Genomic DNA, 25,251 nt, shown 5'->3' on the forward strand with positions numbered 1-25,251 from the left:
GCAGCGGCCCGAAAAGAGGGTATGCCGGTAAGACAGTGACCCGAAGGTATGCATGTCGTAGCGGCAAGGGTCCGAAAAGAGGGTATACTGGTAAGGCAGTGACCCGAAAGAATGCAACTCAAGGAGATGATATTGATCATGCAGACAAAAATGTACATGCACATACACAACATGCAAATGAGCAAGTGGTAGGTCGATCCAGATGGAGCATCTGGTCAAACCAAAGTATTGTGCCAACCGGACCGAGGTAGCCGGTTGAAACACAAGTGATGTGACCGGTTTGGGATAACCGATCGAGGCACAAGTGGTGTCGGTGCAGGTGCAAGTGCAAGATATAAGATGCAAGTGCAAGTGCAACGTGCAAGTGCAAGGTGGAAGGTGTAAGGTGCAAGGTGCAAGTGCAAGTGTGATATATGACACACAATATGTAACAATGCAAGACACACATATGCAAACAATGAGGTGCAAATGACCACACATGATAGCGAGTCACGCTTGTACTAACGACGTCACCTAGGAAACCTAAGGTTTAGACCCTTGGAAATGCGGCATCGCCGACTCTTGTTTTACTGAGGAAATGTGGGGAGTTTCTCCCCGGATCTTCGAGGGGGAAACTCTCCACGGCGTTGCGAAATGTGCTAGCTACAAAGCTTTTCACATTTCGCGAACTCCTCCAAATTTTGCAAAGCGAGCCAACTATGAAGCTTCTCTCGCTTTGTCAAGTCCGACCCCCTAACTTCTCCAAGTAAAGCTAGGGAAACCCAAAGCAAGGGGAGTGAGGGACTCCGACCCATCAGGACTTGTGCTAAGACTCACAATAAAAGGGAGACACTCGGCTCTAAGAATGGCGTTTGGTTACGAACAGGAAGTCCTAACCTAAAAGTTAGCTCTAGAAAATCGACGATCCATCACGCAGGCACGTCTTCGCGCCGACCCATGCCGGCGCACGCACTCCGTGTGGTTGATCAAACTCACACGCCTAGACACCACTAAACCTAAGGCTAGCTAGAAGTTTAGGGGATCTCACCACCGCGAAGGTTGCAGACGCGTTTTCTTTATTTGCTTCAAGCCGTCGACGTCCAGTCCGTGCTTCAGTGCATCCCACAATAAATCTTCGCGAGAGAGGATCGCTCGACGACAGTAAAAGAGGAGTTTTCCTCGCAAAGGAAGAGACGCTTGCACCTCCTCGAACAGCGACGCCGCTTGCTGTCCGGCTACGTCGAGGTGCTCCGACGAAGTATCCGGTCGTCGGGAAGATAGGACGGCGAGGTAAAGGAGTTAGCCCGCCGGCAGTGCGCACCGGGAGCGAAAGAAACGCGGAGGAAAACCCAAAATTTGAAGCTCGCCCCACTGATTTTCTCCGGTATAAATTCGACGCCAACGGGGTAAAAATGTGGGCGAGGAAGAGGTCCGACGAATGACCGGATCTTGGCGTCGGAGTTGGAGGAGCCGGCGGATCTGAATGCAGCCAAGAAGATAGAAGAGAAGAAGAAGGAAGAGGGGGGTGCGGCTCCGGTCGTCGGAGGGAGGAGTGTCTAGGCCGGCAGGAGTTACCGGCGAGGACCGACAAAGAGTGCGAGAAAATGGCCGGAGGCGGCCAAAATCTCCATTTGAAATCCCGTCAAAAAAGTGGCCCAAACGACCCCGAATGACGAAACGAACTGCGCCAATGCGTCCGGAACGTCGATTTTAGCCAAGAAGGACGTTCACTTCGCCGCGAGGACGTATACGAGTGAAGAATACACGAAGGATAATTATAATAATAATAATAATAATATTATTATTATTATTATTATAATTATCCTTCGTGTATTCTTCACTCGTATACGTCCTCGCGGCGAAGTGAACGTCCTTCTTGGCTAAAATCGACGTTCCGGACGCATTGGCGCAGTTCGTTTCGTCATTCGGGGTCGTTTGGGCCACTTTTTTGACAATTATGCCCAAAACGATAATTCGCACATTTTTACCCCGCCCGCGAAGCCGTAGCGAAGTAAACATCCCCCGTAAGTGAAATTGACATTCCGGACGCACTCGTGTGGTTCGTTTCATCATTTGGGGCAATCTGAACCACTTCATCAAGCGATCGGGCTAATTCGAGCCAAAATCGTACATGGCGCGATAACTAATTTTCGTCGATCAAAGGTAGACACCTCACACCTATGATATCCAAAAATTGATGCCAACACCAACTATCACCTCATTTCCAGATTATTTTTTACGTTCTCCAAGGTCACACAGTTCAAGAATTGACAATCTTTCTTATAAACAACTTTCTCATTGCAAGTCTTCTATGACAAATTCTTGAGTTGGACGTATGTTGTTTCTTCTTGGCGGCATCCTGATTTTCTTTTGCCCGCTATTTTGACAGGAGGTTGTAGAGGAAAGGGGATGAGAACTCGGATGATTTGTGATTGAAGGCAACTTGCAGAAAGAATGTAGGAAACACCACACGGAAGAACAAGAAGACAGAAAACTGGGACCAAAATCCTTTGATCTGGAATTACTGCACATAACACTGTTAGACTCTGATTCTGGAATTCCTGCACACAGAACTGCAATACTAGAAACAAAACTTGCAGCCATCTAAATCCAGAAAAATGAAAGTCTGGACAGAAATCCAGAGGACTGCAGGGATGCGACCGGACTGCTTCAAGAATGATCAAGAAGTTTGAATTCAGCCAGCTATTGATGGTAGATTTTAGAGAGCAGAAAGAGCCACAAACGAAAGCAGGGACAAAAATCTATCAGCAAATTCTGGGGAATAAACGGGATCAAGAAAACGATCGGCAATCTTCTGTGACTGGCCCCAAAGGGACCCCATGGCTGGACAGCAGTAGCATAGAGAAAGCAAGAAAATACAAAGAACAAAAATCTGCTCTGACAAAATTCAGCAGATCGGTACAGCAGAAATCTGTGCTCTAAAACCAAAATGATATCGGCAAAGTGGGGTTATTGATTTCAATAAGAATTGGGGAAAGAAATGGGAAGAAAAGTGAATAACATAAAGAACAAGATAAAAACCAAACACAAACTGGGTTCCAATCCAAGATATAGCTGCAGAGGCAGGTTTGGATGGACTGAAACCTTCCAAGAGAAAACAAACACAAATCTGAAAACTCTCCACCTAACCCACACAAACCAACCCATGTTTATAAAAGTTAGACTCTCCTAATAATAAGTATGTCATCCTAAAACATAGAAACATAAATATCAAACTAAAATACATATATCTAGGCATATAAATTGAAATAAAACTCTAAATTCGGTGTCATTATGGTTCCATCTCTCTCAAGTTCATTTAGTGTATTCAGGGATAGAAGAAGCATCTGCAATCCACGATGAGAAACCCTCTCCAATGATTTTTTTATTTTTCCTTTTTTTCTGAAGTGGACCCAATCATCCATCTAACTTGCTCGTTGCACAAACCTTTCTCACAATCACTCCTCCCTAAAGCTAGTTGAACTCCTCTGATGATTTCATTGTCAATGTTTCTTGATCACAACATTTGGGAGAACCTCTCGGTCCATGATTTGAGAGGTCGAGAAAAAGGAAAATGTCAAAAACGAACATAACATTTGATATATTATCCAGCACTTAACTGATTGTGTTTGGGTTACGATTACAGCAGCTCATAGGGAGATGATAATAATATTCCTAAAAAGAAGGCTAGCTATAATAGACAAAAGTTAGGCACCTTTGCTTGTTCTACATCTCCAACACTCCGGGAGCATGGACTTGACTTCCACAGACAGCAATTCAGATGCGGTTTGTTTAGCCAGCTTAGCATCCTGATAACGTGTGCCTGTTAGTTCCCAAAGCTTAGGAATATGCCTGCACTTAAAAAGGCAATTTAAAACTGGCCAGAAAATGCTCATGTAAGAAAAATATAAAGAATGCTAAAGGTCGGAAAATTAATGCAATTAACTCAAGCAATACCACACGTATCGAAAGAGTGAGAATACTATTCTCATTCCCATCCTTATGAGCATCAAAATAAACAGAAGGCATAAAAAGTACTTAGGCTTTAATGAAGCGAGCAACCGAAGCCTCCTTTCTTCAGGAATATCTCCAAGTTTTTTCCTGCCATAAAACATGTTAATTTAAGATCAAAACTTAAAAAAGTCATACCCTGATATGCAGCTATCAATGGCATGCAAATCGAGATGATACACATATATCAAGAAAGGCTTTTCTTTCGAAGATTGATGTCAACTACAATATCTTTCAGAATTGACTATATGAAAAATCCTCTAGGCTGTAAGGTATCCCTTTATTGAGGCGGACATCCATTCATTAGGTTTTCCACTGAATGATAGATTATTATTTGGGTAAATTTCAATCAGGCACTCAAATCTTACCTTCATTCATACTTCAGGTCTACAGTTTTCAAAGTCTTTCTGTTTGCCTCCACAACCACCAAGATGCTTTTTAACATATTTTTGTCAACAGAACAATAATACCAACAGCCAATAAGACTATATTACCTACTGAAGGGAGGGCTATTGGTGGTCTACAATACTACATTGCACAGTAACATAAGAAGGGGAGGTTAAGTGAATGTGCCAGTGTGGCTTCTCACCTAGCATGCACGCAGGACTCTGGTATCTTTAGAAATCTTTTAGCACAGCCTACAAGCACTAGGAGAGCTCTCGCAAATGTAAAAGACCTCCTAGTAGTTTGGTCGCATTGATGAGGAATGTAGCAACTTAATAGGACACCCTCTTCGTGCCAAATAAGCTAGGTTATCCCTTGACAATGTTGGGAGCTTCACAAAAGGTAAGTCCCACACACGCAACCATCAAAAACCCTGCTTCAACCATTAATGTCTTTAGTTCTTGGTTAGATTGTGAGGAAGGCCAAAATGAAGGCTGGAAACACTTAAAAGTGGACTAAATGTAAGCTTCCAGGAAAATTTTAGCTGCATTACTCTGCCTGTAGGTATTTCAAACATGCTATGAGATGCAGCGTATGAAGATTATTCTTAGACATTCATAATAATTAAAATTAAATATATAATTTATTGTAAATTTTATTTTATTTATTTGGATTATCTTAATTTTATATTATATGATGGGACTAATGGGTACTATCTGGTCTAATATCAAAATATATGATCAAATCGGTCTAAGCCAGTACCCTTTAAAAGAATGTATTGTAAGATCTCCTTAGTGATGCACTTCTTTTGGCTAAGATTCTCCTTTTCATCCTAAGATTTATAAATTCTATCATATTAACTGGCAAAATCCGGCTTGGGGGCTTGTAATTTCGAAAAAAGAAATGAAGGGTATGATGGTGAAATTAAAATTTTATATTTTTCTTTTCTATCACTAACAATTTACATTCCAAATAAATTGAAAGAGCTATTAAAAAAATATTTTAATTTAAGAAAACAAAAATTTACCTTTTTTTTTGTTGACCTTGCCTTTTGTAAACATTCTCTCATCCATAAGTCAACCTTTATTTAAAACTTTAAATCTGAAAAATGTTAAAACAATATAAAGAGTTATTTAAAATAATCCTCTATGATTGTGTATATCATGGGAGAATTAAACACACACACACACACACACAATCATTTCCCTAAGATCAGATTTGGAATTTAAAAGGTAAGAAATTATTATTCTTTCAGGATATGATGATAAAAAAAACAATTTCAAATTTCATAACTGAGCCAAGCCTGACATGGAATAAGATGGATAATTCTATTAAATAATAGCTGTAGAAGTTTTAGGGAAGTTTAAAAATAGATCGCACATAAATCATAAAAGATCTGAGGTAAAATAAAAATACTAAAAAAATCGTAAAGGAAAATAAATTTGACTTTAGGTAGTGATAAGTAAATGAATAGAGACATGTTAACGTCTAAATTTGGGGTAGAATGATCAATGGAATAGACTCAAGTAAATTTAACAATATGGTTAATTCAAAAGGTGAGGCAACAAAGAAAGGAAAAAATGTAGGTTCTAAAATTTCGGTGGAGATTCTCTGGGCACTTTTATATTTTCTTGCATATAAGATGGAAATGAGCAAGAATTAAAGCAAAAAAATGAGTCAAGAAAAAAAAAGATCCAGAATCCCCTCCTTTGCCTTGCTATATGATATTTTTAAGCACCTTCTCCGAAGAATGTTGCTATGGACCTTATGTGAACTGTTGCTATGTCTTCGTAATAATTTTGCCTTTTCATGAAGAAATGATCTTCCATTCAACACATATACAGATTAGTGAATTCTCATAATATTTTTTCACCTCAAACTTCACCTTCAGGATAATTGATGCTAGAATATCCTTGACGCTAACAATAATATCAGCTGATGCATAGATGAACTGTATCCTTATTGGGTGTCAGAGAAATACTGAATCATCATTAAAAAATAAATAAAAACCCTTATCTTGTTTAGCTTTTGATGCTTCAATTTCAAATCTTCAAACAAGTCTGAGCGAAAAAATATGATCTACATGATGTGATTGATTACCATGAGGCATTTTTATTCATTTGAATATATTTTGCTCGGTGAGCCCGATTAGAAATAAACAATACACTTTCTCTGGGATCCACTCAAAAGTATTTCTTAAGAATCCGCTCAAGAACCCTCCTCAAATAGTCAAATGTATGTTCGGATCTCTTCTTTTGAAGCGAAGGAGTGGAAGTTTCGCAAGTACACTCAACCAATAGGATCTTCTTAGTTTTTTTCTTAATCTATTGGTGTATAGTAGTCTGTTCGTAAATCTTACACACTCGACCCACTATTTAAAATAAGGAGGATGTCTCCCGAGAGCTTCACTCTGATATGTGTGTAGCTTTAACCATTCCTCTGGATGAAAAAAAAAAACTGTTCTTTTGATAATTAACCCTCATTTCACACTTTCTCTGATAAGAATAGCAAAATAAAGATTCAAACTGCTAAAGAGCTATCAATTGTGAGTATGGAAGATTTCATGCAACGTACGTTTGAGCCCATTGTTCTTTAGTAGGCTGTGCTCCTTTAGATGCAATACTCTACGAAAAATCAAGGAAGTTGGAGTGATCCTTTGCCTATAATTAGCATTAAATTGTAGAGGGAAACCATCTCACATTTAATATGTGACCCAATACGATCAAAAGAAACAACAAATAACCTAACATGGAAACAAAGCAAAAAATCACTTCATCACTTGAAGCTCACCAGAGGTAGGCGGCGGGGTTGTATGACTCCGGATCGAGGGGGATGAGCTCCTTGGGAGGATCCACGAAAGTCGCAATGTCCTGCTCGTCAAGGTAAGATCGTCCTCCTCCAGGAAAAATTTCGTAGGGTTTTTCATCCCACGGTGAGTGGCGATTCCCTTCTGCCAGAACGCAAAGATGCTTCCGCCTGCGAGGAAATCCCAGTCGGCTCGATTGAGTAGGAAAGAGGTGGGGATTCCTTGGCTCGCTGAAGCCTAACACTAATCGAAGCCTTTTGGGTTGGATTTGCACGGAAAACGACCAAGTGGCGACGCCTGTCTCCATTTTCCTGCAATGCAATTCGGAGAGGTGGGTGAAGGGTTTACGAAGGGTTTAAGCTGCCCAGACGAGTGATGCGGTTTCTGGTTCGAGTACGGCCGATGCAAATCGGTTTAACGGCTTGTGGATGGCTTGCCCGGATTCACGTTCTTCGAATGGATGTCGGATATAGGATGATTTCATGGGGTTTTTTACATAGCTATAGGTCTTTTAATGTTTGGATTTCATGCTGAATTAGGTTGTTTAGAAAAATTCAATCTATTAATTTAGCTGGTAGTTCCTCTTATGTTTATCAGGGCTCAAATTTAAATAAGTTTTTAAGAGATTAACAATCTTAGAGCTAATTTCATTAAATTCACAGCCCAGCATAACTTACACCTATAATATCAGAAATAAAATCTTTTTCACCTAAAGTTAAATATTTATAACTAAACTACTCAAAATCTTGGGCAATATCAAACAACCACTCTATGTTCAGATCGCTCGCCTCCATTACTCGCCAGTAACTATCTCTCCTGCCCATTCTAGATTCTGTCTCTTTCTGTAGCTACTAATTTCCCTCATTCGTGTTTGAGCTTCATCGCTCCACAAAATGTTTGGTATGGTTTAACTTAAATCCACTTTAATCCATCTATTGTGTTTGGCATTTTATCATTATTTAATTTTTCTTGTGCACTAAATTCATTAAATCCATCTATACGTCATATTTAATAAATTTGGTTATGCGTCAAAATATTAACGAAAGGAGATAATTTTTTTTTAGTAAACTATCGATTTTATTTTACATTTTTTCTCATTTAGATGGATGTGTTAAAAGCGTGATTTTGAATGGATTTGTGTTAAAAGCATGATTTTGAAAACAATGCTGGAAATTGAACTGAAATAGGACGAGGTTCAAGGATCAACGTTGAACCGGGGTTGAATCGGAGGTTGAACCAAGTGACATTATAAATATAAAAAATATTAAATATAACTTAAATAACATAAAAATATCATAATATATGTAGCATAAAAAATATATCATGAAATATAAATCATATGTGAACTCAAACAACTAATTTAAATAACTCTAAAAAAGAAGACCGGTAATCAAGTATTATAATCCAAAAAATATCTCTCAAAAAACACTAAAAAAATAAATCAGTTCAATTGTTGGACTGTTTGTTCCAGCCGGTGCAACGGTTGATCGGTTCAACTGTTGGACTGTTGTTTCTAGCTAGTGCAACGTTTGGAATGTCGGTTCTAGCTGATTCATTCAGTTTTAATGCGGGAGTGGTTTTTATGCCACAAAGAACCAGACCTTCGGCTTATTCACAGTTGAACTGGTCAAACTAGCCGACTCGGTCTAGTTTTCAAAACTTCAGTTAAAATCACATGTAAATCATGTTTGTTTTATGCTACCAAGGACCCACTTAAGGTGATATTTGGTTGCATGTTGGTCTTGCGTTTAATGGGATTTAACGAATCCAATAAATTCAGATTTATTAAATTATGTGCAACAAAGATAAAACTTGTGAGTGACTAGTAAACGAATCCTTTAAATTTGTCTCACAATCGAATTTAATAAATTTGAATTTACATCATGAAAGAGATAGAATGTGAGGAACTGAGATGGAACGCAATAAATTTTGATTAAATGAAGCGTTAGATTTTTTTTTTTTCTTTGTTTTGTTGGATTTACCTTAAATTCATGCCTAAATCCTATTTGAGCTATGATACCAAACATCTCATAAGGCGAAAGAATGAGTGGTTATTGTGGGATGGAATAAGCAACGTGAAGCACAGAGGTTGTTGTGGGTTGGAATAAGCAATGTGAAGTTGTTAAGTAGAGCTTGTGCATGCAGACATAAGATAATGTTTGATAGCATAATTTAAATAGGATTTAGCCATGAATTTAGATTAAATCCAGGCAAATACCAAAAAAAATGAAAAAAAAAATCAAATCCATGCTAAATCGTTTTTTTTTTCATGTTTTCTTCATGTGTTTGGTCACTTGACGTAAATCTGGATTTACTAAATCTGATTAAGAGGTAAAGTTAAGAATTTATTTCACTGTCACTCGCAAGCTCATCTATGTAGCTCAGATTATCAAATTTATTTGATTTGATAAATCCTATGTAGCATAAGTTCAGGTTGTAGCCAAACACAACCTAAGCGCAGTGAACCGGGTTGAGAAAGTGGTGGGAAGGAAAAGCACGAGGGTTTTGCACAATACAAACTATAGTAGAGAGAATATAGAATTGCTCGATGAGTTGTCTCGAATTGGAAATTTATTTGGGCGTTTGTTATCAGCAGGACTTATGCATGATTTAATTGTTAAGTTGGAGCCAGATCCACGCCTCCTTCTCTCGCTCCCAACTCCCGCTTCCGCCAGCAATTCGTGAACAGCTATGTCGCGAAGCGAATTCGCTTTGGCCAGCTCCTTTTTCGCGAAAAGTCGCGACTCCTCCCGCTCCCGTTCGATCGTGGAACTGTTCCCGCCTACGCCCGTTCCCGATTCCTATTCGTGATAAAAGCTTCAGATGACTCTCCTTGGGTTAAGAAGTCACGATAGACCTTTTTGGTATTCTTCTTCGGTTTCCTCGGGATAGAGGAAGGTTTCCATGGGGCAGTGGAAGAGAAGTGCAAGTAGGAGCAGTTACTTGCAGTAAAGGAAGAAGAAGAAAGAAGAAAAAGATTTTTCTCCCTAGACTCATTCTTGGTGGCTTGTGGCAGAAGAGAAATTGAGTTTATTTCTCTTTTACGTGTTTCTTTTTCGGTGTATCTCGATGTAGAGTTTCTTCGGTGTATCTCAGTATAGAGAGAGAATAACAGAGAGAGCAACGAAGTGAGAGCGAAAGATTCCTCCTATAAGTCAAGGCCATCGACTGGTGTAAATTTCTCAAGTGGTAAAATCCTCAGCAGCTCCGTAAACGTAGGCAATTTGTCGAATCACGTAAATCTGTGTGTTCCGTTGTGTTACTGTTTCCTAGTGTGAATTTTTCTCATCATATTTTTTCGTTTCGTCGATCGTTCTCTTGTTTGATTTATAGATATACCGCATCAACTGCTGGTATCTATGGATCTCGCAACAATATAAATTAAATCTACACTTCACTAAATATAATTATCCTTTTTTTTTTTACTTTTTTTGTGTAAATTTTAATTTATTGAATCCAATTTATTATGCAGATTTGACATATTTAGCTTGGGAAGAAAGTCAAAGTAGTAGATTTCGGTAAAACATGATAAGCAAATCTAATTGATTTAAACTTAAATTGAACCCAACACTATTCTAAATTTATAATAATTGGATTTAATAAATTCAGATTTACCGATATAAAAAACTGTGTGCCACCAATAATGAATTCATGTAATGCAATAAGCTCCAGCCACATGGCCATATGTGTTTTAAGACACTTCTAATTAAGGATGAGCAAAGTGATAGTGCAGCATTGGACACAAACAGGCCTCTTACATTGCTTTGACACATGTCACACACCCTCAAGAAGTGTTTTATTAAATAATTATTACAAAAAGTACACGCATGTCATAAATTAATAAATTAAAATTTTCTAAAAATATTGTTAGAGATGTATGTTTTTAGTATTAAATTTTTTTAAAACAATCATTCTATTTTTGTATTCAAAAGTAAGACTTATCTCGATATAATATAAGGTAATTAGTATCTATTTTTTATTTATCATAAACAAGATGATATTTTTGGATCCCTTAATTTTTAAAATTTAATTTTATTAAATTTCTTATTATCTCGTCTTTATTATTCTTAAAGTCCTTGTTAATATGATTTATATTAGTAAGATTTACATGCTAACCACCTAATTCTAATGTATTTACATACATAACAGCTAAATTTGAATTTCCACATATATCCAACATTTACTATGAATGAAAATGTGTATCCCACTTTTTAGAAGTTTAAACATTAGTATTTTCAATGTCATATGAAAGATTTGGGTAGTATAGGCAAAAAAAAGCGAAGATTAGTTGTTAGATATGTACATATGTAAGAATTTGGTGGTTTGCATGTATATGTATAATTATATTATAATGCCTTTTTTGATGCATATATGTGTTCTATGTTTATAAAAATAGACGTGTCACATATTTGTGTTGTATCGTATATGTATCCCAATGTTCATATTTGTGCATTAAAATTTTTGTAGTTGATTAAGCTTCCATTTGAAAGGAATTGATGATTGATGTTGTGAACTTTAATGTAATAAGGCTTGGGGAAAAAAATTGCGTGCGTCAAGCGTACGCAGGAGTTACGTAAGTAAAAGGGTACACGGGGGTTACACGGGGTTTATAAGGGATTATAACCCCGTTGTACCTCCAGTGTAACTCCCGTGTAACCCCGCTGTAATCTTGTAACCTCAATGAATAAAATAAAAGCACGGGTTACAGGTGAGTTACATGAAAGTTACAAGGAAGTTATAAGTTATAACACGTCCATATAACGCCCGTGTACCCTATTACGTACACATCTCTGCGTACGATTGACGTACGCAATTTTTTTTTCAGGGCTTGGAGGAGGATTATTAATGCACATGTAGCATTGGAGTTAGTCCAATACCAAATAGATGAAAATTATGTTGATATAGAAAACAAAATTATTGATATTGTTTTTTGTATACTTGAGTTTTTATAATGAATTCGTATTTTATCGATAATGTATGAGGTCTAACTTAAATCTCGCTTTTATTTTCACCCCCTAACATTATGAATTTATAATCTTGATGTTCTAAAAGTTGGATGACTTTTGATGTCTTATGTTTATACACATCTCTTAGCATTGGGTGGTACATAGCAATGATACACCTCAAACAAATCTCCATTATCCAAAACGAAACGTGAGACATGACATAGATCTCGAGATAACTTTTTGAGTAAAAAATATTCAAACTTCGACGAAAAGTCTTCATGAACTCCAATTTCAACAAATGTACTGTCAAAATTATCGGCTCGACAAGAAGAACCTTAGTGTTACCAAAATTGGTGCAATTCGAACCATATCAAGCCGAAATCAAGCCATTAAATCACCACCGACAACCACCACCATCACCACCGACCACCATCGATCGTTGTTGACCACCGCCGACCATCGTCAACCACCACCGACTGTCATCGAACACTTCTGCCGCCGTTGACCACCGCCGACCGTCGTAGGCCATCACCGATCGCCGTCGGTCACCACCAATCTCTATTGACCACCGTCGATCACCGTTAACCGCCGTCGACCACCACCGACTGGACGCTGCTAAACGCTATCGATCGCCACTAGTCGACATTGTACCTAGTAATCATTTCCCGCCAGTGAGACAAGTAGTTATAGTTGTAATTATCTTTTTATATTGAAACTTTTTTGTTGGGTCAGACTCGTGGTTTCCCTATTTTCCGGGTTTTCCATGTAAAAACTTCTGATATTATTATTAGTTACTTTTTATTTTACGAGCGTGTGTTAAATCTTAGCACCACGCTAAGATGATAATCAACAACTCTACTGTTACAAATTTTCTAGCACTCATTGAGTAAGAAAAAAAAAGAACACTCATATGACCTTGATAATTTAGTCTAGAATGATAATTTAGTCTAGAATGTTGGCTCTTCTAAATTTACTCACATGATATCTATATTATTTTATTCGCATGCATATATATTTTTTTATTCATTTCAAGATTATTGACATTCCTTGACTGTCTTTGAGTTTAAAAGAGAAAAACAGTGAAAATTACTATAGCCACCAATAAAAAAGAACTAAAAATTGTTTAAATGAGGATGCAATGGAAAAGTAGAGATGAGATGAATAAAATGATTAAAAAATAGTAGTTTTTTTAAAATGATTGTCTTTTCTTTTATAATTTGCACCTTTGATACAATTAATGTAATGGGAATAATAGCAATGTTGAGACATTATGGAAGATTGATAAATAACTGAATGGATATTATAAAGAGTTCTTAACATGGGGTATAGATGTTTCTATTATTGAGTTTTAGTTAAGAATAAATCCTAGAGGGTTCAAATGAATTTTATACTAGTTTTTATTGTATAATAATATTTTTTTATGACAATATGAGGTGCCTAGTGCTATAAGTCAAGTGTCACATTATTATTTATGATTTGTATCGAGGTAGCATGTGAATGGAAAATGACATATGCGTTTGATTGGTGTAATATCGCGGTGATAATTTTTTTCAAGCACAAGATTTAATCATGATAAACTATTTAGAAAGTAGTATCCGACAGATGAGAAGTTTAGGAGAAAATTAGTTCATTATCAATAAGTTAATCAACTATTCTAAATAAATATGGGCTATTTGAGCAAACCAACTTATGAGAACTAGCAGTACTCAATACTTATTATTTGTATTGTTATGTATATGATGATGCATATGGATGCTTTATATGAGTCGTAGAGCTTATGATGAATTTTTCAACTCATGTTAGAAGTCTATAAATATTAACGAATTAAAAAAAAAACATGGATACTGATCTCTCTCGTGTCTCAACACTTGTAAGGTTCATAAAGCCGTGTCTATTTTATTTCTTCAAAAAAAAAAATAAATAAATAAATAAAGGAAAAGAAAAAAACTAACTCCTTGAACATCACGTAAGGTCTTTATTATGATAGGTCAAAAGCCAGTTGGGTAGGTAACAACATTATCAATGACAAACATTAGAAGAACTATAAGGTAAATGATTGCTAAGGATGTTGTGAGAGTAATTAAAGGTTTATGCACTTATTGTAACACCAAGAATAATAAAGATTCAATATCCACAAATTTAGAGAGGAGAGACTTAGGAATTCCATATATTGATCTTGCTCAAGTGGAATAGGTTAGAGTTGTTAGTATAATAAGTCTAATTAAGGTTATAATTGGAACCATGTCTCATTCTTATAAAAAAGATGATGACCATATCATTTTTTAATCAAGCTATTTTGTGCTGAAGACAAGGATGGTGAAGGTTATATTGACTCATTATTGACCTTACTTTTAGTGATGGAAGAAAAATCAACCAAATCCTCAACCCACACTCATAAACATAAGATTAACTTTTAGTGAGTCCTAACTGGTCGCCTTTTGCCTTATTGATTTTACACCCTGAATTAATCTCAGATCTTCCTTTAATTTCAAACGAGTTTAAATCAAACTCTAACTGGAGCAATGTAATTAGCAGGACAAGTGTAAGTTTTTTTTAGAACAAAGGAATTCCAAATCCAATCTAAGCCCATTTATGTTTCAATCAATCCTTAAATATTCTTGAAGACCCTTAAACCTAATAGATTTGAAATCAAATCAAGTGGCCTAAAAATTCCATAGTGATGCTATACACCCATTCATGGATTCTCCTACTAGTTAGGCGGGCTCAACCCTATTTGTCTGGTCAATTAAATTTTACTTATGGGACCCACAAAAGTCAACTTTTTTGTTTTCTCAAAATTTTAACTTATAAAAATTTGACATATTAAAATATTATTAAGAACCAATCTTGATACAAATTGAGGCCCCAAGCTCGTCATAAATTAAGTTTAATCAAGTGACCCATTAGAGAATCTTTCAATCAAATCTCACACAAGCTGCTTTAAATATCTCATTTTGGCTTGAAATAAAGCCAATGATCTTACATAAAGTTATAATAAATCAAAGATCACTTAAGAGATTGTTCAAACACTTTGACCGAAAAACACATCAAGGGTCATTAAGGTTGAGACGAGTTAAGTTCAAAAAATTCTCTAAGAAGTAAGGTCTAATTGGTTCTAAAGTGTACTTGAAACATAATAAACCACACTTAATATTCTCAATTCAAATTTACAAGTCTTTTAAACTAATTTAAGCCTTTGGAACAATTTGAACCAATGAGATTCAAATCTTATTAAAACCTAATTTAAATTTAATCAAATTAGAGTAAGCACCTCCTTAGGTCATTCCTTGGTCAATCAAATAAAATCCTCTTCAATTATACTTAATTGAATATGATGACACCACTTGTTTATGAACCTAATTTGAAATAAATAAAACCCAAATTCATATCAAACCCACCAAACTCTTTTTTTGATATAAACATAATTAGCTAGATCCAACTACCACCATTATACCGTCAATCGAGTAACATTGGGTTTTGACCCAATATCGATGTAATTTGTGCCCTAAATGAACACAACAAGTAATTTTTGCTCAAACATCACCCAATACCAACCAAATTCAAAGTAAAATTAAGCACCCAGTGGCAAACCTAGACCCTAGTTACAAACCAAGACCCAACTTAGCTAGATGGGCAAGCATTAGGAGCAACTAAGTGCATCAATAAAGCCAACCCTTGCCTTATTATGGAATTACACCCTTTTATTAGCATAGTTTCAAAATTCACGGGCCCCTTGGATTGAGCATGGGTATGCCCATGATTGGGTCCTTGGTCACTTTCCTTGTGCATCCAATTCCTCCGACCACTCAAGGGTAGCCTTGATGGATCCAACCCATACATTGCCACACATTAGAGGGTATGACCGTCCTTCCTTAACTTGCTCGAGCCATCAAAGCGAAAAGAGGCTAGGTCTTTCGTAAACCAAAAGCAGGCACCCTCATTCAAATCAACTAAATCAATTCACTTAGCTCCCCCTTCATCAAAGAGCCTCCTAGTCCCACCAAAGGCCAAGCTACAAAGAAATCAGTTCATACTTGATTGAGCCATCGAATCATTCAACCCTAAGTATCGTAGTTTCTTTATTTTTAGTTAAAACGAGCTGAACATAACCAAACAAAAACATATGTTCGTGTTTGACCTGCTTGCTTAAAAAAACAATTCGAACACAAGTTATATAACGTGTTGAAGACGAGCTGTTCGCGAACACCAAATTTTTAGGACAACCCTAATTGAAACACATTGTCTTACAAAGACATATTAGTTTTAGGGTGTCTATTGAATTCACTAGATTAATATATTTCAAATCTTAACGCTATTTCATGTAGATTTTAATTTAATGAGTTTTATATCCCTCTTAATATTAAATAATGTTGTGGCAATCACACACACACACACACGCGCACACACACACGCGCACACACACACACACCAGCTAATAGCAGTCCAGGTGAAGATATTTGTCGTTAATTTAAATTTCACAAATTATTAATTTTATGTAGCAAGACTAAAATATCTCGTACGTCCAAAAAAGTTGTTTGCACTTATTATTTTATTGGCGCAGGTAATGATCAGTACGACGAATATGCTTACCTGGTTGCCCTACTTCCAGTCACACATCATCACTCATCAGCTCGCAATGAAACCCAAAAATCATCCCCATGGAGCAGGTGTTTCGTAAACCCTACAAATGCTCATAGAAGGAGGCGAAACGCTGATCAGATTTTTAAGCGAATCGGCTTCACAGATACTTGAGATATCCTACCTCAAAAATTTCTCTTCGCCAGCTAGGGCTGGGCGCTGATGATGGCCGAAAAAGTCGATGAGCTGTTTATGGAGGAAGGCATTGATGGCGGCGATGGTGATGGCGGCGGGGACAGCAACGGTGGTGATAGTGGAAGTGAGGTTGAAGAGCGTGGGGAGCCTTCGTCCTCTTTCCGTTCTTACCAGTGGCCCCAAAGCTACAGGTATATTTTTTTCTTCGGGGTGTTGGATTGATTAAAGTGACAGGAACTCGCGCGGGTGCTGGGGGGCTGATGTATGGAGGACTATGGGAGGGGCAACGTGGCCTTTGTCTCTCCCGAGAAAAAACACGTTTAGTTATTCAATTATTATAGTGAAATTTTATTTTAAAATGCTGCTGCAATTATGCATTTTATAGAAGTTTTGCCTCTTTGAATTCGATGTATTTTTTTTTTCTCTCATTTGAATTTCTAGTTTTGTCACTATCAACTGTTGGTGGCTTATGGTTGGGATGTTGTTTGCAATTGATTTGTCCTGCCAGTGATTTGATTTTTTCAACGCAAGAGAAGAATTAGGATCATGACTGCTTGTTGGGATTATTTTTGTTTGTTTTTATCGTTAATGATTATTTTAGGAATATTTTCACACCCTAGGTTTACAAGATGGTTCACACCGGCAACATGGGAAGTTTTGAAAGCATATAGATCTATTATGTGCTCTTAAAATAAATTTTATTTACAAATAATAAGAGTAAACAAGAGAAAAATAATTTTATTTTTCTTTAAAAATAAGAGTCAATTGCTAATATAAGTGAAGAAATAAAATAAAATTAAACGAGAAAAATTAAAATAACAAATAAATAAGCAAATCACCTAAACTCAAAGGAAATATAATACAAATTAGTATAATAATTTAAAATATCGAAACAAAGACTAATGCTAAAAAATCTACCCGTCATGAGGGTCTATCAAACTTATATGTAGAACCTATCATATTAAACATTATCATGTGTGTATTTGACGAATAAAGCCCATAACTACTATCCAGTAAAGCATAAAGAACATAACATTGCTACTGTTGAGTCCCAGATGCGAAAAGTGAATGATTCCATTTGCTAGTCGGCAACCGACATAAAATTTATCGAAAAATCATGACATAAATCCATTAAATCATTGTGTAAATACTAGGGCATCTCTTGGAAAGAATGTACTGTATGACCTGAATATAGTGAAAGGTGCGAAAGAATCGCTATAAAGGCGCCCCGGTGTAGTGTCAAATAAGTAAGAGTTTCACATTACGGACGAATGCGAGTAAAGAAATTAGTGTATGAAATTAATATTAGGATATGATATTGAAATATAGGTACATTTACAGGTAAATTAATAAAATTAATTGATATTATAATTCATAAGATGATAAATGTCTAATGTATTTAGAAACTAAATGAGTTAGAGAAAATACTAAGGAGATCGATAGTTTAGGTTAAATTTTGATATTCAGCTATAAGTCACATTAGAAATGGTGTATGTATAATTATAGATAAGAGTTTGAAAGATAATATTGTTAAAATTAATAGAATTGAGATGAAATTATAACCCTAAAATTATTGTTGATATTAAGATTTTTAATGTTATAAGTGCTTATGTTTCTCAAATAGGTTTAGAAGAATTATTTTGGAATAACCTAGAAGAATTAATACAAATAATAACTCTTGAAGAAATAATTTTTATTAGAGGAGATTTAAAATGACATGTTGATAGAGTGATTGAAGATTTTAAAATATTCATTATTGCTACAATTTTAGAGTGTTTAATGAAGAAGGTAGAATCATATTAGATTTTGTTACAACAGATGATTTGTTCATAATAATTTATTTAAGAAAAGAAATGTATTTATTATTACTTATAAGAATGAATATAATAAAACACAAGTTGATTATTTTCTTACGAGAAAAAAAGATCGTCGAGAGTGTAAATATTGTAAGGTCATTCAAAGTAAAAATTTAAGTACCCAATATCGATTATTTATCTGAATTTTAAGAGTAAGTCTTGTAAGATAAAAAATACAAGGAATCATTGTCACATAGTTAGATAATGATATCTTAAAGACGAATAAAATTATTTTTATGAGTAAACTTCAAGATTTTAATATTTGAGATGTTCATTAAGAAGCTAATTTTATGCGGGATAAAGTAGCAAACACTATTAATTAAGCGACAAAATATGTGCTTAGAGAACCAAAAGGGAAATTTTTTATAAATAAAAGGTGTTAAAGTTTTAGATATCTCAGGTATATTGTTCAAAGTCATGGTGATATAGATGGAGATGTTATTAATAAAATTCAATTTGGTTGGTTGAAGTGGAGGAATGTATCGGAACTATTGTGTGATAGAAATCTACCACTTAGCTAAAAAAAAGTTCTATAAGATGGTGGCGAAACTGGCAAAACCCTATGGCGCAGAATGTTGGTTTTTAAAAGAGAAGCATAAATCAAAGTTAAGTGTTACTGAGATGAGAATGCCTAGGTGGGTGAGCGGCTTTACGCTTAGAGACAAAATGCGAAATGAATATTTCCGTGATAGGGTTGGTGTAGCTCCAGTGTCGGACAAAATTAGAGAGAGTCATCTTAGATAGTTTGGTCACATTAAACATCGATCATCTGATGATCCAGTTATGAGAATAGGTGTTTTAGATTCAACTTATGTTAAGAAAAACAGTGGTAGACCTAACAAGATTTGGGTATATTGTATAAAAATGATTTTAATCTATTAGAATTAAATGAAAATGTGACACTCAATAAGACGCAATGAAGAAAAAGATTCATGTAGCCGACACCACTTACCGAGATAAAGGCTTGTTATTGCTGTAGTAAAGCATAAAGAATAAGATATGATGTGTACAACACGAACAACCAAAATGATAATCTATCATATACATAAGAACATGATAATCAGTGTCATCTAATAATCAGAATTATAATTGAATTGCAATAGCAAAAGAGTACTATATATTCAAACAAACTGGAGTATAGTCGTGCTTATGATCATAAATATGAGTGATTGTAAAAATATACTTCCATGCTAATATCCATATGTTATATTATTATCTATATTCATATATAACAATTTATGACTCGATTATTTATTTACACTTGATAATATGTGAAATTGCAAATGTATATATATAATGCACTAAATCTATGAAAATCTAATGATTTTTTTTGAGAATTTGTTAGTCAGACTAGCCATTAATGAAGAAATTAATACTGATATAAATATTATTATTATAGCATGCATATTCTAGACATCACTAACAAATAATTATTAGAGTTATTATTACCATTGTGATCAAAATGATATATTAAATATGAATTACATAAAATAAATCTAAAATAGAGATAAGGTGCATGGATAATAAATACTGAAATTGCACAATTCAACTCAACGTACAAAAATATATACAACAATAAATTAGGTAAACATTCATATAATATACCTTATTATGAACAATAAAAGAATTATACGACATATTTGTAGGATTATAAACGAAGCACAAGAGATAGGGCTGACAAAATTATAAAATAACTAAAAATTTAATACAATAAAAATGTCCGTAATAGTGAATGATATGCTTATCTATTAACAAATAACAATTACTTACATTTAGATGAGTCATATGAGATTTAATCTACTTGAGATTAACCCCGTATGGCGAAATTTTGTTTGAAAGTCATACAACTAATATACTAGTTAGAATCTAAAACCAAAACAAATATTAACCAATGATAGAATTACGCCTAACCTACTCAAACTTGTTCATGTTAAGTTTTAGGTGGATGTCAAGAATTTTATCTAAACGTAGAATAATCTAAGTTTAAAGTTAATTAAACGTATAACAATAGTAACTCACTAAAATCTAATGTTTTCTCTAAAAAATAATTAACATAATAGTTGAGTTATTCTAAATTTATAGAGATTACTTCTTTCATCATGTCGAGCCTATAGCTGAAACCATAGAGTCACAAGGGTAATGAATGAGATGAAAATGAAAAGGGGAAATATAAAGATAAGATAAGGAGAAGGCAACGACTTATCATTTTTATTTAATCGAAGGATAGGAGAAAATGAAAGGGGGCTGTCGGCGAGGTAGGAGGAAGTTTGAAAGTTGTTATCTGTTGTCCACTTGGTTGAATGAGAATAAAACAAGAGGGGTACATGATTACTGTAGGTCGAAGGAGGAAGGAAGCAAGGTGCATCGGAGGTTTGGTCATTGAAATGACCGACTACTTTTGGTTGAAGGAAAAGTAGGAGAAGGATAACGGAGGGATTTGGCAATTGTGAAAGGGAGGCCTTTAGAGAGGTGTAGAAAGTTGTTGGAGGAGATAAGTGAGATAAATGCGATGCCCTACCTCTATCTTTCTTCTTATAACTCGAGTCTAGGCAGTGGACGAGCATGGGAGATCATGTGATATGCTCGATTGAGAAGGGTGCAGGTGAGGTCAAAAGATTTTGTTGAAGGGAGAGGCGAGGTCGCTCGTGCATGATTGATATGAGTAGATCACTTCGATTTATTACAAGCGTTTCTTGCCATAAATCTTCTTATATTAAAGGAGCTATTTAATGAACTCATGATTAATTCTGAATATTTTTATGAACAAATACGGAAAAAAATATAAAAAAATGACTTTGCAAGAAAAATAACTTGGACGTTCTTAGCAATTTTTTTAAGCCATGAATGGATTAATCTTACCCTATCTTCATGATGGGGTATTTTTATGTGACTATTAAGGGTTTATTTTATCATTTTAGGAATTATGGCAACTTTGAAGGCATATATGAAGCCATATTATTATCGAGAAGTGAGTTGAATATACACCAGTTAGTTACAGGTGATTTGATTGTATAATTTATCTTAATGCAAGGATCAAATCTTGTAGTTTTTGAGAATTGTATTGAGTATTTGTTTCCCCTCAACAAGATCACTGTTATGGCTAATGCATCAATGATAGGTACTTCATGAAATTTTATTGGCTTCTAAATGCTTAGCGTGCTTGCTTGCCAGGGGTGGGGGGGGGGGAACAAAGTTAGATTTTAATGATAGATTGAGGTATGCATTATATAGATATTTTAGCCATTTTTATGAGAAACTGACCACAATTTTATTTTATGCTGGGACACAATCCCCATAATTAATATTTGATGTGAAGCATTGGCTGTTTTTGGTTAAGGACTTCAAACTGTGCTTTGAATGGTAGATTTTAATTTTTGTCAATTAGAAATGGGATGGATGGTCAAACTAATAAAGATCTCATAGTTTTGTCATAATGAGTTATTTTATGATCCCAATTGATTAGCAATAGTTGGCATAAAATCCTATTATCATGGCGCTTTATTAGCTACCATGGGTTGCCACCTCTCAAAGCAAATTGGCTTTGGGGTAGTATGCTTAATATGCTTGCTATAACGATGGTATTTATAATTTATTTTGAATATAAAATGTGAATGAAACTAGTATTGATGACGTTCATCTTAGGCAAGTCCCATGCATTGGGCTCGCATGATTCATATTGATACCCTCAATCGCACAGTATAGAACCAAATTTCTTGTGAAAATAAGCATAACTTTACGCAAAAGTGAAGCATGATAATGAATACAAGGTGAATAATAAATATGATGTCCATGTGGGGAGATTCTATCATTGAAATGGTTGTCTACTTTGAATTTTGACTTGATAAATATTCTCAATGGCCAATCCCTTCTCTTTAAGTAGATGGAACCACTTGGTAAAAGAGAAAATGATATATCTTTGGGGTGCTTTAGGTAGGAAGGCTTGGGTTAAGTTTGAGCTTATCTAGTTCGAGTTATTTTCATATGAAAAAGGGTTGCTTATTCTAGTGAATGCTAGGTTCACCATAGCTTTCTCTCAAAGGTTCTTGAATTCTTTTTAGTATGAACCTTTATATTATTATTATTATTATTTTCTTTTTCTATTTCTCTTTTTTTATCTTTTACTGGGGATTACTATATCTGGTTCGACTCTTATAATGATTTTGAATCTCATCCCTCTCGACAAATTAAATTTTATTACTACCCCAACTTAACAAAAAAAAAGTCAAGAAATAGTTACTCAAAATAAATTTGTTTTAATTAAATAGTGACTACTTTTATAGGTTTCAATTATCAATTTTATATGTAGTTACCATTCAACTAAGTATTTAGGAATGATTATATAGATTAGTAATCACTAGTGTTAGGGATCAGTGGCTAGTGAATAATATAATTTTTTTCAAATCTTCAAGAAATACATGCCACCGCTATTTATATTACTTATATTTATCTTCCATTTATTTGTTTGGACTTATCTTTGACTTCTATCACCACCGCTATTTATATCAACTTCCAAAGATAGATTTCTATTTACTAGAAGGGCAATATATCAAATGCACTCCCCCTTAATTTATTCAGAACAATATGCATGTAAGCACACTAGACTTGAAAAATGAACATAGCAAGGCAATAAAACTTACATGGTGACCGAAATTTAACAATATGTAAAAATCGGTGCTGAGGTAGCAAAATAGTACATAACTAAAGTAAACATTTCATAACACATGCAACAACATGAACAAGGGGAAAAACATCATAAGTAATCACATCTAGAAATGCAGACTACAGGTGCAAGCTCTAAAGCATAAACAAGTCAAATTATAACATCGATCCTTGAGTTGTGTGAGAGGTAAGCTGTACTAGGCATTCAAGCAAGCGAAGTATACATAAAGAAAAAAAAAATATTTTGGATTTTCTCCCAATAAGCGTTCAATTTAACTTTCTCAGTCTGACTAAACCGCACACAACATCATATAACAATCAATCATGCAATCACACTATAAGTAGCGTTTGGTTTTTTGCCTTAAGACAGATAATACCAGATCCAACTCTTATGTTTTTCTTCAGAATCATATATCGAATTTACTAATCCCTAATTTATCATCCATTGTTTAAAATATCCCGAAAACTCTCCTAATCAATTATGTTTTGATCTCATGCATTCTTCTTTTTGAAATGTATAGCCTGTTTTTTGAATTCTCCTTTGAAACTTTTTGCAACATTTCTATTTCTACTCTCAACTATTGATCAGGAATGTAAGTAAGAGGAGGTATAAGACCTTGAATATGAAAAATCAATTCTTTATTTTGCGTTCTAATAGTTATCTCCTCTTTTTTTAAGTCAATGTTTGCCCTACCAGTTGCACGAAAGGTCGTATGAAAATAATTGGGATCTCAACATCTTTCTTCATATCCAACACGCTTAAATCAACAAGGAAGAAGAATTTGTAGTTTCACCATGACATTTTCTGTAATTCTCCTATGAAATTAAAGAATGACCGGCTAATTGAAGAGTCACATTGGTAGGTTCAAGCTCTCATAGTGTTAGCATTTCAAATGCCTAGAAAGACATTAGGTTTATGCTAGTTTCCGAGTCACATAATTCCCTCTATTACTGATGATAGTGGTGCTGAATTCAATCATAGATTGTCTAACTTTCCATATATAGCAACTACCTGAGATGTTAAGATCCTAACACATCTGTATCATGCACGCTAGCTATCTTCCTAGGGTTTAATCTCTGCGACGTCAATTGAATTTATTTTTTGCTATTTCTTCAATCAATGTATATGCCCCCTCAAATGGCTTAGACGTAAGTGATCCCCCTGCTGCTGCAGCTATTATGGACCTTACAGATCCCATCGACCTCTTATAAAAATGTTTGAATTATTAGTTAAACGGGTAAGACATGGTGGGGACATTTTCGAAGAAATTTTTTAAATATTTTTCAGACTTCATAAGTTGATTATTCGTTTAATTAGCTAAATGAAGTGATTCATTCATAAGTTTTGCCGTTTTTAATAGATGAAAATATTTTGTTAGGAATTTCTGAACTAACTCATTCTATGTGGTGATAGACCTTATTGCTATTGTATTGAGTCTCAGTTTAGTCTTATCCCTAATTGAGAAAGAGAAAAGCTTAAGCATAACAACATCATTGGAGACACGTTATAGCGAAATGCAGTACATAGTTCAAAGAAGCTCGCTGAGTGGAGGTTAGGATATTCAATAGGTAATCCTCGAAATTGTTTGATTTGTACCATTTGAATGATAACACATTTTAGTTAGGATGAATTGGCTTCTGCTGTAGGGGTGTTGATACTTAAGTGAATTTATTCTATCGATTGGTAAATTCCCTAAAAGGTCATTGCGTGTAGGGGTGTAAACGAACCGAACACGAACGAACAAAGCTTGTGTTCGTGTTCGGTTCGTTTAAAATTTAGTTTGTTTGAAATAAGCTCGTGTTCATTTCTTAACGAACGAGCCGAACACGAACCGAA

At 35.0% G+C, this 25,251-nt stretch overlaps 2 protein-coding genes across 6 annotated transcripts in view; one reads left to right on the forward strand and one right to left on the reverse strand.

Annotated features, from left to right (window-relative positions):
• The window catches only part of LOC110023346, a 30,349-nt gene extending 22,705 nt beyond the window's left edge, over positions 1-7,644 (reverse strand). For both annotated transcript variants that reach the window (XM_020722712.1, XM_020722713.1), the window contains exons 1-3: positions 7,165-7,644; positions 4,018-4,080; positions 3,695-3,831 (exon numbers count right to left, since the gene is read on the reverse strand). In XM_020722712.1, coding sequence (XP_020578371.1) covers positions 3,695-3,831; positions 4,018-4,080; positions 7,165-7,487 — 523 coding nt within the window. In that variant the 5' untranslated portion in view covers positions 7,488-7,644. The remainder of the gene's footprint in view (positions 1-3,694; positions 3,832-4,017; positions 4,081-7,164) is intronic.
• A 9,072-nt stretch (positions 7,645-16,716) lies between these two features.
• LOC110023345 (vacuolar amino acid transporter 1) overlaps positions 16,717-25,251 on the forward strand; it is a 79,626-nt gene continuing 71,091 nt past the window's right edge. For all 4 annotated transcript variants that reach the window (XM_020722707.1, XM_020722708.1, XM_020722710.1 and 1 more), the window contains exon 1: positions 16,717-17,090. In XM_020722707.1, coding sequence (XP_020578366.1) covers positions 16,927-17,090 — 164 coding nt within the window. In that variant the 5' untranslated portion in view covers positions 16,717-16,926. The remainder of the gene's footprint in view (positions 17,091-25,251) is intronic.

This window comes from Phalaenopsis equestris, unplaced genomic scaffold, assembly GCF_001263595.1.
Source record: "Phalaenopsis equestris unplaced genomic scaffold, ASM126359v1 Scaffold000224, whole genome shotgun sequence".
NCBI classification, from domain to species: Eukaryota; Viridiplantae; Streptophyta; class Magnoliopsida; order Asparagales; family Orchidaceae; genus Phalaenopsis; species Phalaenopsis equestris.